Source organism: Rhinatrema bivittatum, chromosome 5 (assembly GCF_901001135.1).
Source record: "Rhinatrema bivittatum chromosome 5, aRhiBiv1.1, whole genome shotgun sequence".
Lineage (NCBI taxonomy): Eukaryota > Metazoa > Chordata > Amphibia > Gymnophiona > Rhinatrematidae > Rhinatrema > Rhinatrema bivittatum.
The window spans coordinates 224,872,130-224,888,780 of record NC_042619.1 but is presented as its reverse complement, the minus strand read 5'-3'; the positions used below and the strand labels follow the sequence as shown (position 1 = coordinate 224,888,780).

The following is a 16,651-nucleotide window of genomic DNA, read 5'->3' as shown; positions in this document are numbered from 1 at the left end:
ATACTAGCAGGTGGCATTTTTTTTATGCTTGACTGTACATGTGATCTTACCATGGCTGTAAGATGCAAGCCCATGAGATTAATTGGCTACCAAATTGCGGAACCAGGCTTATCTTGGTGACCACAGACTCTGCATTATGCCTCGCAAGAGGAAAATCCACATCACTGAAAACAGCTAGTGAACCAATCTCCTTGTACTTTTGTGGTTGAATGGCAAAGTATAACCAGGCACCATAAGCCTAACCTGGCCCACAAGTACCCTTTCCTTTATTCTTTGCTCCGCCAGCTGCCCTCTACTCGCCCAAATGCTCTTCTCTGCAAATGACTTCATGCACATACCCAAGAACTTTTCAGTTGTGGTCACCCTGTGATTGCTGTTTAGTGGTGGGGTGGAGTGGAGGGAGCAAGGAGGGAGATGGAAATGCCCAACAACTTTATCTGGTGAGCCAGGTAATATTTTTATGTATTTATTTAAAGTTTTTCTATACCGGCATTCGTGATACAATCACATCATGCCGGTTTACAGGAAACAAGGGGGTGTAAAAACAGAACATTGAACAAGTGCATAGAACGGTAAAGTTACATTAAACAAGGTTTTTTCTAACTGGGGGAGGAAAGAGTTAGATGAAAGAGTTAATTACCAGCTAATCAGCTAAAAAAAAAAAAAAAAAAGTTCATTATGGCTTATTTTATTTGGCAGCAGATTTTCAATAGGTCAACTATGAAGCAGCAAAATTAATTAAAAACAAACAAACCAGCATGAGCTCTATTAACATGTTTGATGTAGAGCTTCTGCAATATTTCTCTTCATATAGGAAGGAGGAAAAAGCAGAATTTAAAATACAAAACTTCTAGGAAAGCAGAAGCTGCACCACTGATATATGCTGCAAAATACAAAAACATGCAGAGCAGCTCAGAATGGAAATGCTGAGTCAATTTTTTAATTTAATATATACTGTATCTGGATTTTCAGAAAGTGTTTGACAAAGTCCCTCATGAGAGATTCTTGAGGAAATTAAAAAGTCATGAGATAGGCGGCAATGCTCTATTGTGGATTGAAAACTGGTATAAAAAAAAAGTGAGTAGGACTAAATGATCAATTTTCTCAATGGAGAAAGGTGAATAGTGGAGTACCCCAGAGACCTATATTGGGACCACTGCTTTTTAATATATTTATAAATGATCTAGAGATGGGAACAACGAGCGAGGTGATCACATTTGCTGACGACACAAAATTATTCAGAGTTGTTAAATCACAAGAGGATTGTGAGAAACTGCAAGAGGATCTTGTGAGACTGTGAATGCAAATGGCAGAAAACATTTAATGTGGACAAGTGCAAAGTAATGCACATAGGGAAGAGCAACCCAAATTATAGCTATATAATGGCAAGGTTTCACTTTGGGAAGCACCACTCACAAAAAGGATCTAGGATCATCATGGATAAGATGTTGAAATCCTCTACTCAATGCTCAGCGGTGGCCAAGAAAGCAAATAGAATGCTAGGGATAATTAGGAAAGGAATGGAGGATAAAACAGAGAATATCATAATGCCTCTATCATACCATGGTGCGCCCTCATCCTGAGAATTGTGTGCAGTTCTGGTCATCACAGCTCAAAAAAGATATAGCAGAATTAGAAAAGGTACAGAGAAGGGCGACCAAAATAATAAAGGGGATGTGAAACGATTCCCCTGTGAGGAAGGATTAAAGAGGTTAGGGCTTTTCAACTTGGAGAAGAGATGGCTGAATTAAGATATGATAGAGGTCTATAAAATAATGAGTGGAGTAGAATGGGTAAACACAAATTATTTGTTTACTCTTTCAAGAACTACAAAGACTAGGGGAGATACAATGACGTTACCAGGTAATACATTTAAGACACAGGAAAAAATATATTTTTTTTACTCCACACATAATTAAACTCTGGAATTTACTGCCGGAGGATGTGGTAAAAACATAGGGCCAGATTTTCAAAAGGTTACGCGCGCCGGGCCTATTTTAAAAAGGCCTGGCGATGCGCTTAAAGCCCCGGGGCTTTACAAAAGGGGCAGTTCGGGGGCAGGGCAGGGGCAGGCTCCCGGCAGAGTGGCCATATTTGCCACTGTGCTGGGGATTGTGGGCTGGCAGTCGGCCGGCAGGCGCAAAAAGTAAAATAAAGGTCAGGAGGGGGTGGGAAAATTAGGGGAAGGGGTGGGAAGGTCAGGCTAGGGGGAAGGGAAGTTCCCTCTGATGCTGCTCCAATTTCGGAGCGGCCTGGGAGGGAATGGGGGAAGGCAGTGCGGCTCGGTGCGGCACACGCAAGGTGCACAATTGTGCACGCTGACCTCTGATTTTATAACTTACGCGCGCAAGTTATAAAATCGGGTGTACATGTGCGCGCGCACCTTTTTAAAAATCTACCCCTTTGTGTAGCTGCATTTAAAAAAAGGTGTGATGTAGTTCCTGGAAGAAAAGTCCATAAACCATTATTAAGGTGGACTTTGGGAAATCTCTGGGATAAGCAGCACAGAATCTATCAAGCTTTTGGGATCTTACCAGGTACTTGTGATCTAGATTGGTCACAGCTGGTAACAGGATACTGGGCTTGGACTTTTGGTCTGACCCAATATGGCAGATCTTATACACACACCCTCCCCTACTATTCCACTCACTCTCTCCATTTGCTTTCCCCCATCCAAGAATGACCCTGCAAATCTCCTTGATTACCCTGTGCCCACCCCTCCAGCCCCCAATAAGTCACTTACAGCTCACTTACTCTATCTTCAGCAATTAGCAAGGCCTGAAATTAAAGTGAGCTGCAAGCTGAGCAGTGTCTGCCCCAACCCCTCCCTTTCTGTTTCTCCCCACATGATGCCTGCTGACAGAGGAGGGGAAGGGCTGAGAGGACATAGCAAAGCAGAAAATAATTGCTCTTTTCCTTTTCCTGGCTCTTCTCCTCCTGTATCTCTCCACATGCTGCCTGCAGGGTCTGACTCCATTCAACCCCCTCCTCTCCTATGGGCACAGGAGGGGGAGGTGGGGTTAGAAATTGGAACAGCCATTGTAAAGCAGAGTACAATCACTGTGCTCCATTCTCTAGCCCAGAGCTTTCCAAAGTGTGTGTCGGGACACATTAGTGTGTCGCCTGTAGTGTGGAGGTGTGTCGCCCGATCCACAGGGCCAGCGGAAGCAGGGAACTATAGCAGGAAGATCGGCGGGCAGTGGTGGAGCTTACATCACCACGGCCTGAAGAAAAGGGTCACGTTCACTCCTCCTTCCTGCCTGTGCAGCCCTGGAAGAAAAACGTTGCCGGAGCCGCGTGGGCAGGAAGGAGGAGGAGCATCTGCTGCGTACAGAAGAAGAGCAGCATTAATGGGCCGTTGCGGATCCCACGTTGCGATGGCCCGAGAAGAGGAGGAAACCCGATAGCAGGGCCGCTGCAGATCCCATGTCACGGCCAGGGAAGATCAGGGCCTCTGAAGAGCCCATCCTTCGGCAACCCGTGCAAAGGGACAGCATGTGCCAGTGAGAGCCTGTGCTTGAGCAAGAGAGCATGTAGGAGTGAGAGAGCCTGTGTGTATGAGAGTGAGACAGCATGTGCACGAGAGAGACAGTATGTATGTACGTATGAGAGAGAGGCATGTGAGAGCTGTGGATGTGTGAGATTGCATGTGAGTGAGAGCCTGTGTGTGTGAGAATGTGTGAGATAGCGTGTGAGAATGAGAACCTGATTGTGTGTTTGAGGGAAGACAGATGGAGAGAAAAGAAATAGAAAAAAAGACCCTTAAAAGGAATTGGCAAAAAAACAAGAAAGGAAAGGTGGAAAAAAAAGCCTGTGACCAACCGATTAGAAAACTAAGATCAGACAGCAAAGGTAAAAAAAAAAATTACTTTTTAGTGATTGGCACATGTAATCTTTGGGAATGTGCAAGAGTAGCACTTTCTCTATGCCGATCTCACAATGTACGAGATCAGCATGGAGGAAGTGGAAGCCTGCAAATATTTATTATGAGATAGGTTGTGTTGTGAAACATTTTATTTATGTATATATTTAAGGAAACATACATAAATTGTTGAAATACATTTTGTTCGTTTAACCTTTAACTTCTGGTTTGCTGGTAAAAAAAAATGCCACCTGCTAGTATTTCCATATTAAACAAAAGAAAAAAATAAATGGAGAATCTACTTCTTAAACAGTCAATTTTTGGCTGAATAACACATTTAAAGTTCCTTTTCTATTTAAATTAATTCTGTTCCTAATGTTTTCCTCACTCATATCTGTATTTTTTTTTCTCCACGGGTCAGTGTAAACTGTAGCTGTCAGTGGCAATAGGAAATCAAATCATATATGGCATTTTCTTTCTAAGGATGTTTTACAATACTGTTCTTTCTGTTGCAAATTAGTTTAGAAATTTAGTTTTAGGCTAGTTTGAATATATTCCAGTATGGCTGAAGGGAATTACTGTGTCACGAAATTATGTTTGTCTAAAAAGTGTGTCACCAACATGAAAAGTTTGGAAAGCTCTGCTCTAGCCCCTCCTCTCCTGTTCTCTGCAGGCTGCCTGAATGGGAGGGGCTGAAGTTGTAAATATGGAAGAACCTTACCCAGAGCTTTCTAGTGTTTCCTGGGAGACCTGGACCGAGGTAATAAAAGGACTCAAGCGGCAGGCATAGGTGGAAAAACAATAGATACAGCTTTATTAAACAAGCAGCTGTAAAACACAAATGCTCTAATTTATATTTCATTCCTACAGAAATACTACTACTGAAAGTTTTTGAAAGCTCCTCTGATCATTATGAACCTAAAAATATTGGGGGTGCACCCCTGATAGTCATCAGCACGCCATATGAATCACCCGGATGCATGAGAAGCATTAACAGAGAACAAGAAAATTAAAAGGAAAAACAGATTTTTTTCATAAAAAATATTAAGATATTTAGGTATCACACCTAGACTAATATATTGATATATGAAAAAAACAATGCGAACCAAAGAGAAAACCAAGCGAGCCAAGATAGAAGCAGGCAACTAGCTATGCCAAGAAATCTAGCTAGTACTACTGATTTCAAACAAACAAAACAGCCAGTGTGGAAACCAGCTGCAGCAATACAGTGGCAATAGGAAATCAAATCATATATGGCATTTTCTTTCTACGGATGTTTTACAATACTGTTCTTTCTGTTGCAAATTAGTTTAGAAATTTAGTTTTAGGCTAGTTTGAATATATTCCAGTATGGCTGAAGGGAATTCATATTACCCTTTTTACCCAATTGGAAACTGGCGTCCAGACTCATTAAATGAAGAGGCCTCAGTGGAAAGATAAAGCTTTAATGAAGTGAAGTGTGCTCGTACAAGATGTCAGTGTGGTTTCCAGGGAGCCCAGGAAGTTTAATTTATTCCCTGGGAAATGGCGCGAGGTGGGTTTTGCGATTCTGGAGTGGTGTCTCCCATTTTCGCGTGCCTTTTGCTGACCTGCAGTTCTGATTGGAGCGGTCTCTCCAAATGCTGCTGTATAATATTGGGAAATGTTATCAACAAGGCAAAAGGTTCAGAGAACATCTTTGCCTAAAGGTTGTGGTGAAATATTCATTGTGAAAACACCAGTGAATGCCCAGTAGACATCATCTCACAGATAAGCCACATAAATTCCCCAATATATGTAAGAATGGGGATTTTTTTTTATTATGAGATAACTGTATTGCTTTTTCCTTAATTTTGAAATCTGTTTTGCAGGCCAGAGAAACAGATCCTTTTAAATTAGAGCAATTGTATAGCTTCACATTAAAAGAGACAAGCGATCCAGTCCTGGTTTTACCCCAGTGCGTGCATGGACCTTGCGGTTTTCATTTCCCTGCATTAAAAGCACTTACATCACGATGCTTACGGTAGGGAAAAATCCAGACCTTGGGCAACACTTTCCAATGCATGGCGAAAAAATGCTTATGTCACTTTGATCTGTCAGTCTGTTGTCCTGAAGGCACAATAACTTTCTTCAGAGTCAAATCTGGGGAAAAGGCCAACCATGGGCTTGGGATTTACTCTGTTGAAAACGACAATGACCTGGACCTGGCGAAACTGAGGTTATTTCAGTAGGGTCAGGTTGAAAAGGCAGTAGAAAATCCCTATATGTTCCTGGTCTTTATGCCCTCTCCTTGGTAGTGAATAAGTGTACCGTGAAAATAAATTCTGCCGCTGACTCATGCAGTTTGTTGGGGCAGCATATTCACTTTTTTTTTTGCTCTTCTTTGTGTTGATGACACAGAGGAAGAGGAACCATAGTCCCTCCAGAGAACCATGTCCATTTCTTGAGCATCGTTCTCAGAGGGTGCGATATATACAGTCCTGCAGGAAGGGTTATTTTAAGACTACTTTCACACGCGCTGTGAAGAGAATGTGATATCAGTGCGGACCGAATTTGTGGCTTGTGGAAGGAAATAGCAGCATCACTGTACAAGTTTCCTTTTTGCAGATTTTATATGATGCTTTTCATAGTAACATAGTAAATGTCAGTAGAAAGAGACCATCCGGCCCATCCACACTGCTAACAGGGCCGGTGCAAGGGTATTAGTCACCCTAGGCAAACCTTACAGTCTGGCGCCTCCTCCCCATACACAGTTTTAAATTATGCATTTATAACATATTTTACATGAAAAATGACATTCTGAGGTAAAATTAATATATGTTATTGTGATAATTTCATGCACTGTTGTGATGCAAACAAGAAAACTTTGCATCTTGGAATTCATACGGCATCATACCTATTGTGATATATTTCGGCATGGTCCTCCCGTATCAACACAGTACTATTTGCCAACACTCAAAGAATAACAACACCACCTATGAAAAAGAATACCACAAACATTACACCAGAATCTAAAATATCAATATACATCCTATCAGGAAAACAGAACAGGCCAAGCTACTACAGATCCCTATAGAGAAACCACATGCTAAAAGAATGCTTCATCTCAGTCTTTGCATGCAGAACACAAATCCTCACCAAATAACAGAATAAAGCCACATAAAGTATAAATAGAAATGTGCAGACAAAAACTGAACTGTAAAATGCATCACGCCAGACTCTATACAGTGCAACAATGGAAAAACAAAAATTTCATCATTCCCTGTGAAACAAATCAATAAAATCAAGAATTATAAATCATGAATCATAATTATAAAATCATACAAATAAAACAATTTCAAAACAGCTGATGAATAGGATATCCAATAATTAAAGTCTCATGCAATTTTTGAAAGCTTTACCAAACACCAATAAAATATTTCAAAGAGCAGACACATCACATACTACCCAATAATTAAAATGGTAGTCGATCAAGAAAAATGAACTTAAAAAGCCACCTTTACTTACCCTCTCCAGCAGTTCTCCTACTCCTTTCCCTTGCAGGCTACACCAGAAGCAGCAGTAGCTGCTGAAGCTGTCCTCACAGTCACACCCTCAGGACCAGTTTGTCTCTCACACACCAATCATCTCCCCAACCAGAGTGTGTGTGTGTCTCTCTCTCTCTCTCTCTCTCACACACACATACACACACACACACACACACACACAAGTCATCTCCCTGATCAGTCTCTCTCAATCACACAATGCTCTCTTACTTACACACAGGCTTTCAATCACAAACAGGCTCAATCACACATATGCCCTCTCTCACAGCCACAAGCCAGCCAAAAACATGCTCCATCTCTCTCATACACACAAGCACCCTCCCTGACTCACATATACACCACACACATACAGAAGCACCCTCCCTGTCTCACATACACATTACACTCTCACAGAAGCACCTTGCTTTCAGACTTGCAGCATGTTTTTTCACTTTTACTAAAAGTGAAAGTGATGCTCCCAACTGTTAAATAAGAAAACCACATTCCTATCAGAAGGCGAAATGATACCCTTCCTTCAGGTTCTGCCCACCCAAGGGATAGCCACCCACACTGTACAGCTTCTCTTGTTTTACGCTTTCAGGCAATAAAGCAAGTGTCTTTCTTCAAGCTATAAGTCGTATGATTATTCATGTGGGAGATATGGAACAGAAAAACATCCTTTGTCAGCTTCCCTTTTAAATGGGAAGATTCCAGTCTTGGTCATTTAAAAATATACATTTTCTAAAGGCTAAAAAAAAAAAAAAGCAAAACTGTTTCAGATTGGAACTAATCTAGTCTTCATGCTTAAATTATGCTTAAAAAAAAACCCCAAACCCCACCTGGCATCAGTATCTTAAATTTGTGATTTTGCAGAGATGAACATTTTAAATACTTTAATTTTTTGTGCTTTAGTATTTGTCTCTACCCACTTTAAGTTAAATTTTATTTTCCAGAAGAGGGATGCTTAAAATTCAGTAATTTCATCTTTCATCCAACTTTTCAAGAGTTGCGCTACCAGCACAAAAGTTGTGGTATATGTACTATCACATTTCATTTTTTTAAACTGGCAGAATCCCAACATAAAAATTGTTAATACCTGTAACACACACCTAGATATTAAAAGAAAAGGTTTGATCAAATAGGCCGCATGACCAAGTTTGTTAAAAAGTATGTCTTCCTACTAGAAGGGATATGTACCTTGTTCCCCCCATTATAGTACCTTTTTTTTTTTTTTTTTTTAGATCCCATCTAGAATAAAATTTCATATTTTTTATTCCCATAGTCATCGGTCAAAACACCCTGCTGCGTAAGGATGGTGTGCGCTTAAATAGCTACTGCCATAGGTCATGGACATGCAGTGTCGGGTCTCTGTTTCTATGGTGGCCTGCATGGCGACAGGCCTCTGGATAGGAAGAATCCGTGCCACAGGCTGGAGACCAGCCTGGAAGCCGGTGGTATGGGGCCCTGTCTCACACACAGAAGCACCATTCCTTTCTCACATACACATCACATACACCCACACAGAAGCACCATTCCTTTCTCACATACCCATCACATACACCCACACAGAAGCACCATTCCTTTCTCACATACCCATCACATACACCCACACAGAAGCACCATTCCTTTCTCACATACACATCACATATACCCACACACACATACATGCACCATTCCTTTCTCACATACACACAACATACACACACACACATACACCCACACAGAAGCTCCATTCCTTTCTCACATACACACACACACACACACAGAAGCACCATTCCTTTCTCACATACATGCCACATACACACACACGGAAGCTCCATTCCTTTCTCAATTACACACCACATACACACCCACATGGAAGCTCCATTCCTTTCTCACATACACCCACACAAAGAAGATCGGCACAGCCGGTCTAGCTGATCATGTGGTCAAAGAAAAGAAGATCGGCGCAGCCGGAGACCAGGTCGGCGGGGCCGAAGATCTTTTTTTATTCGGCCCCGCCGGCCTGGTCTCCGGCTGCGCCGATCTTCTTTTCTTCGGCCACGTGATCAGCTAGACCGGCCCACTTTGGGAAGCCTGATCCCCCGATAGGCCAATCCGCACCTGGCGCCGGTGGCCTTCAGTCCTTACCATGTGACAGGGGCTACCGGTGCCATTGGTTGGCCCCTGTCACATGGTAGGGGCTAAAGGTCATCAGCACCATTTTGGTTAGTGGCAGCCAAGGCCCCGGGAGCGGCAGATTTCGCCCGGGCCCTCCGCTGGACCACCAAGGGGGGAGGCAGGGCGAGTCAGGGGCTGGCAGAATTTTGAAAGGGCACTTTTTGCCCTTTCAAAATTCTGCTGCCTGCCGCGGCACCCCCTAAGTCTCTGTGCCCTAGGCACAAGCCTAGCTCGCCTAGTGGTTCCTTCGGCCCTGACTGCTAAGGATGCATTCCAGCTGCCAGCCACCATGTGTGACTTCCTGCAAGATTTCACCTTATCATTGAAACATAAGCTATGCAATACTGGGTCAGACTAAGGTCCATCCTATCTCTGACAGTGGCTAATCTGGGTCACAAGTACTCGGCAGATCCCAAAAAAGTAGATACATATTTCTTGTTACTCCCAGGGAATAGTGTTGGCTTTCCCTAGTCTACCTAGCTGCTAATGTTTTTTATGGACTTTTTTCCTCCAGGAACTTGTCCAAACCACTTTTAAATCCCTGCTGTGCTAATTGCCTTGACCAGGGCTTCTGGGAACAGATACCACAGCTTGATAGTACATGGAGTGAAATTATTTTTCCATGATTAGTTTTGAATCTGCAGGCTGTTAGTTTTATGGACTGTCCCATTGTTTTAGTATTATTTGAAAGGATAAATAAGTCCTTTATTTACCAGTTCCACTTCACTCGTGATTTTATAAACTTTCATCATGTCCCCTCTTAGCTAGATCTCTTTCAAGCTGAAGAGTCGTAACCTCTGCAACCTCTCATATTCGTGCGGTTCTATCTCCTTTATCTTTTTTGTTGTCATTCTTTGTACCTTTTCTAATTCTGCTTTGCCTTTTGAGATAGGACGACCAGAACTGCACACAATACTCTGTGTTCTCACCATGGCACAATAGAGAGACAATATGATATTCCCTCTGTTTTATTCTCCATTCCTTTTTGGATCATTCCTAACATTCTGTTTGCTTTGTTTTGACCACTGCCATGCACCGAGCTGAGGATTTTAATGTATTTCCCACAAGGACTCCTTTTTCTGGGTGGTGACTGCTAATCTGGAGCCCAGCATTGGGTACTGTAGTTGGGATTATTTTTACCTATGTGCATTACTTTGCAAGTTTCCACAATAAATTTCAGATACCCAGTCTTCTGGTCTTACAAGGTCCTCTCGCCATTCCTCACAATCTGCTGCTTTTAACAGCTTTGAATAATTTCATGTCCTCTGCAGATTTGATCACCTCACTCATCCCTCCCCTTTTCCAGATCATTTATAAATATGTCAAATGGCACAGGTCCCAGTGCAGATCTCTGTGGTACGCCACTAATGACCTGTCTCCATTTGGAAAACTGACCATTTAGCCCTGCGCCTTGTTCCAACTTTATTTATTTATTTATTTATTTATTTATTTATAGCTTTTCTATACCGACTTTCCAATAACAGAATTACTGATCAATTCGGTTTACATTTTGAACTTTAACAGTGACAAGTAATTGTCTTACAATGAACAGGTAGAAATAACTTGCCATATTGCTTTGCTGCCTTCAGATCATCAGATACTAATCACTCTGAGGGTCTCTGTACATGAATCTCTCGTCCCTGCCTCTCTCCCCCCCCCCCACCCCGCCTTATGTACAGCAGAAATCCAAAACTGTAAATGATTCGGCCGGGGGGCTGCGAGATTTGATGTTCATGGATCGGGAGAGAGACCTTAGGGTGAGAGTGCCTGATGATCTGAAGGCAGCGAAGCAATATGGCAAGGCAGAAGCAGAAAGGGACTTAAATAGTTTTCCAAATGGAGAAAGGTCATTAGTGGAGGACGTCAGAGATCTGCATTGGGACCTGTGCTGTTTGACATATTCATAAGTGATCTGGGAATGGGAATGACAAGTTAATGCGAGGCTGCATAGAGAGAGGAATAACCAGCAGGCCTTACCCTAGAGTACTATGCTCAATTTTGGAGACTCTGTCTCAAAAGGGATAGAGAAAAACATTCAAAGTGGTACAGAGCCTGCAGCAAAAGATGTACAAGATGAGACTTGAGAACCAAAAGTTATCTGTCCTAGAGAAGAGAGACAGGATGATATGATATAGACTTTTAAACAGCTGAAAGGTATTTAATGCATAAGAATCAAAATTTTCAAATTGAAAGGAAGCATTAGGACTGACTAGGGGTCATGATATGAAGCCCAAGGGTAGCCTTGGGAACATCATCAGGAAATATTTTTTTCACACACAGGGTGGTGGATGTCTGGAATGCCCACCCAGAAGACTTGGTGAGAACAAGAACAGTAATTGAATTCAAAAGGGCATGAGAGAAACATGAAGGATGCCAAGTAAGTAGAGGAAGGAAATGAAGAACCGAGTTGAACTGTGGTAACTTTGGTGTAACTTGTGCATGTTTACACAGAGCAGTAGTTACAGCCCTAAACACCTTGCTGGGCAGATTGGAGGAGCCATTTTGGTCTGATCTGTTGTCACTTATTATGTTTCCTGTCTTTTAAGCATTTACCCGTCCACAAAAGGACACCGCCTTCTATCCCATGACACTTTAATTTACTGAGGAGTCTTGCATGGGAATTTAATCAAATGCCTTCTGAAAATCCAAATATACCATATCAACTGGCTCATCTTTATCTACGTGTTTGTTTACAAGTTTTTGAAAAAAACTTTAATAGATGTATTTGTAAGTTAAGACTTCCCTTTGCTAAAACCATGTTGACTCTTCCCCATTATGCCTTGTCTAACTCTGTGACCAGTAATTTTGTTTTTCAAATTAGCTTTTACCATTTTGCCTGGCACGGACATCAGGCTCAATAATCTATAGCTTTCCAGATCACCTCTGGAACCCTTTTTTTTAAAAACTTGTGTTATATTGGCCATCCTCCAGTCTACAGAAACTATATCTATTTTAAATGATAGTTTACAGATTATTAGTAACAGGTCTTCAATTCATATTTGAGTTCTTTCAGGACTCTGTTGTAAACACCATCTGGTCCTGGTGATTTGTTAATTTTAATTTAACAATTTTTTATATTCCACCTATGTCAACATAAAGTTATTATCTTGAATTTGTCAGTTTGATCTATTACATCTTCCATCATCATATAGATTTGCTTTAGTTTCTCTCAGTTATCTCCATCAAAGAATGTTTTTGCTGTGGGTATGTCCCAAACATCCTCCTCAGTAAAGACTGATGTAAAGAATTCATTCGTTTTTTCCGATATATCCTTGTTCTCCCTGAGCACCTCTTTTGACCCTTGGTCTTCTAATGGCCCAAATGACTCCCTCACAAGCTATTTGCTTCAAATGTACTTGTAAACGTTTTTATTAGTTTTTGCCTCCATCAGAGTGGATTGACCTCTCAGAGGATCAGGCTTCCCCCGGTGGGCCGGTCACTCCCATCACGTGTTTTTTGGGGTTTTTTTATTTCCTGCCAAATAAAATGAGATGGACTGCTATGGCCTGAAGAGAGGTCTACAAGGCTGCAGCAGAGCTGATCAAGCCACACCGGAAGTGAGACCTGTGAGGTTGTGGCAAAGTCCATCCTGCTACGGTGTGAAGAGATCTGTGGGCTGTGGCAGAGCACATCCTGCCATGGTGGATGCGAAGCCTATGAGCTGCGACAGAGCCCATCCTGCCAGTGCCAGAAGTCAGGCCTGCCAGGGCAGTGTGGCCCTCCACTCCACCCCACCCCCCCCAATTTTGCAGAAGTAAAGTGGTCTCCTTCTACCTCCCATCGGGGAGCAAGAAGCAGCACTGTGATTCAAAACTGACAAAGAGAAGGCCCAGAAAAAAAGGGAGAGGCCTGAAAGATGAGGGGGTGTGTGAGGGGGTGTGTGAGGGGGTGTGTGAGGGGGTGTGTGAGGGGGTGTGTGAGGGTGGGTGTGTGAGGGGGTGTGTATGTGAGAGAGAGAAGGGGGGGTGTATGTGTGTCACAGCCTGTGTGTGAGGGGGGGGGAGAGAGGTTAAAGATTGTGAGACCCCCATCCCCCAATCCAAAACAATCTGTGGGTGAATGGAAATCAAAAGATCCCCTAGGTATGGAGAGCTGGAGATTTTTAATGCTATTATTTTAAATTTTGGGATGTTATTTCATGTGTCTGCTGTTTGAAATATTTAGTGTTTGGGGAAATATTAGAAAAAATTTGAGCCATTATAATTATTGGATTTTCATTGGCTGCTGCCTTCTTGACATTTATTCTTTATATTAGTATGGTTTTAATATTAGGAATGATGTTTTATAGCTCTTGACTTTATTGCTTAATGATTTGCTGCTGTAGAGTACCTCAAAGTACGTGTGTGTAAATCATGGATGCGAGTACTTTGAGGTATGTGCGTAACTGCGAAACGAATGGCCGCCGAATGCATATCCCTAGAAATTACTTAGAAAGAAACTAAAAAAAAATAGCAGTTGCCAATATTAAAAGTCTGCATGAGGCATAGATGCTGTTTAAAAATACCATATGGAAGCACAGATAAAAATGTATTCTATACATTAAAAATAAGTTTCAAGGTTTTTGATTGCTAAATGTATTACTCTGCAATTTAGCATTAAGTTTTAGCTGCCAGACCTTAGACCATTCCTTGAGCTTCACTAGATCCCTCCTCATGTTTTCCTGGTTATCCACCCTGTTGCAGATTTTGGTATCATCGGCAAAAAGACAAACCTGTCCCGACAATCTTTTCATTATGTCACTCAGAAAAATGTTGAAAAGAACTGGTCCAAGGACCGATCCCTGAAGCACACTGCTAGTAACAAACCCCTCCTCAGAGAGAACTCCATTACCACTAACCTTTGTCATCTCCCACTCAGCCAGTTTTTAACCCATTGAGTCATTCTAGGATCCAAACCAAGGGTGCACAATTTATAAGTCTTCTGTGCGGAACCATGTCAAAGGCCTTGCTGAAATCCAAGTTCTCTGCTAGATGTACTTGGAGATTGCCAATCTCCATTGATCCAATTCTCTGGTCACCCAATCAAAGAACTTGATCTGAGTCTTAATATATAATATTGCTGTACAACAAAATGGCTTTACATGATGATTTGTCTGTTAAAGTGTTAATAATAATAATCTGAATTAAAAAAAAAAATAATTTTTTTTGACCTGGCAGTTGCTTCCTTCTCATTTGGTCTCCCAGTTTGCCAGAACCAGGCCTAGGATTTGGCACCATGTACCTTCATTCTACAACTATCTGGGGACGTTTACTTTAGTCCTGTCACAAGAGCAACAGTCCTGAGTCTTTGGCCATGCACCAGGAGCTCCTTCAGGAATCCTGCGATGATGGACCCTTACTCTAGCCACCAGGTGTCGCTATTGCACGATGACTGTGATTGTCTTCCCCCTCAGGGCTTGTGAATGCAGCATTCCCAGCCTCATCCAACCCGGGAAATGAAAGTCCCCAGCAGGGAATCAAATCCAAGTCTTGTTGCATGGTAGCACTCAGTATAATTGAAGACAGGACTACAACCTGTCTTCATGATGGCTTTCAGTTAAGGGGTTAAAAAAGGCCTATATAAGATTTAGTTTTCCCCATTCTTAAAAATAGTCTTCTGATTCTAATAATGTTACTTTATTTATACTAATAATTCTTATGGACAAACCCCCATGTATAACAAAGCAAATATGGCAAGAAGCCAAGCAATTTAATTGCAGAGTATCAAATAAATATGGATTATCAGAAATGTTGGACGTCTTGATGATTTCCCATCAGTTTGGAGGCTTTTCGAGTACTACTGTAGATCCGAACAAGGTTTTTTTATTTGTAAAAGTAGAATCCATAAACCAGCTCTTGCAGCAGCACCTGGTTAAAATATTCAGGAACGGTTTAGCAGCCGCTGCCGCTGTTGGGTGATGTTCCCACATATGTGGTCTGCATGGTTTGGACAGCATGGATTTCTGCATGAAAGCCATCGCCCTTGTTGATGAATCTGCTTTGCACCTTTCAACAGATGGTATGAAAACATTTGCTTAGCATTTCTGCTTTAACTTGTTTGAGCGAAATGGCAGTTTAGATAGACTCTGTGTGTTTGGCTGGTAGAATTTACAATGGAAAATGTAGAATTACTGAGAAAAGTAGTTCTATGTCTCTTGTTACAGTTTGTTTTAGCAACGTGTGGCTACACACATACTTACGAGTTTTATACTTTGAGGATGGAAAATGTGAAAACCTCCTTTTTGGCTCTATAACCATTTGTAGACAGAACAGTGCTGTAGGAAAAGTGGATTTTTTTTTTTTGTCCTTTTAATATTACTGCTGTTTTGCAGTTTACTTGACCGAGGGGCTGGACTGACTAGAAGTAATATTTTCCAGCCCACCATTTGCATTAGTGAACATACTTTGATCTGGTTATGCTTTAGTTCTTACCCCGGGGTTTGAGATTTGTCCACCATTCTTCGACACGGAGGCGCACAGAGTAAACTCTATGGTAACTAGTTGTTGGTCATAATATATGCTTGTGCAGAAACTGAAAGAGTTGGGATAAGTTAGAAATATTAATGAGCTGCAGATTCTATTTTAGAATAAATGGCATGAATTTTGCATTTCTTATTATACTGTATAGGGGCAGCAATGGTGTCTGCAGTCAGACAGTGAGGTCTTTTGGCTTCTGACTTCGGGACTGGGCTCTTGGCAGGTTGGGCTATTTTTAAGTGGCCCAGCATGAGAAGTATAGAATGTGTACTTAAGCTTTGGAGACCAGGTAGGGTCTTTCCCCTTCAGGTGGGAAGGTGTCTCTCTCTCTCATCCATCCGTCTCCAGCACCAATACACCTACTAGGACTCTGATTTCATAAGTAAAATCATTGCTGCGCCCTTATTAGCTGCATTTGAGGGAAAGTGGAAGTCAGTTGTAGAGAATCATCTCTGACATTGCACGGTTCTAGAGGGTGACCTCTCTCTCTTCTTTTTTTTTAACCCCTTGTAGGAGTTGAAGAGGGATGTGAAGAAAGAAAGCCCCGTGATGAAAGCTCCGGAAAAGCCTCCCAGTGAAGTGTCCAACGGAAGCCCCATGCTGTCAGCTGATGCTGTTCTCAGAACCTCTCAGAAAGGTAAATGCACTCTGTGGGTGTCGGAACTCCATCA

The 16,651-nt window shown here is 41.9% G+C and overlaps 1 protein-coding gene across 6 annotated transcripts in view; it reads left to right on the top strand.

Moving 5' to 3' along the window:
* Window positions 1–16,651, top strand: part of SH3KBP1 (SH3 domain containing kinase binding protein 1) — a 471,173-nt gene that overhangs the window by 183,229 nt on the left and 271,293 nt on the right. For all 6 annotated transcript variants that reach the window (XM_029603365.1, XM_029603364.1, XM_029603363.1 and 3 more), the window contains one exon: window positions 16,494–16,617. In XM_029603365.1, the coding sequence (XP_029459225.1) occupies window positions 16,494–16,617 (124 nt within the window). The remainder of the gene's footprint in view (window positions 1–16,493; window positions 16,618–16,651) is intronic.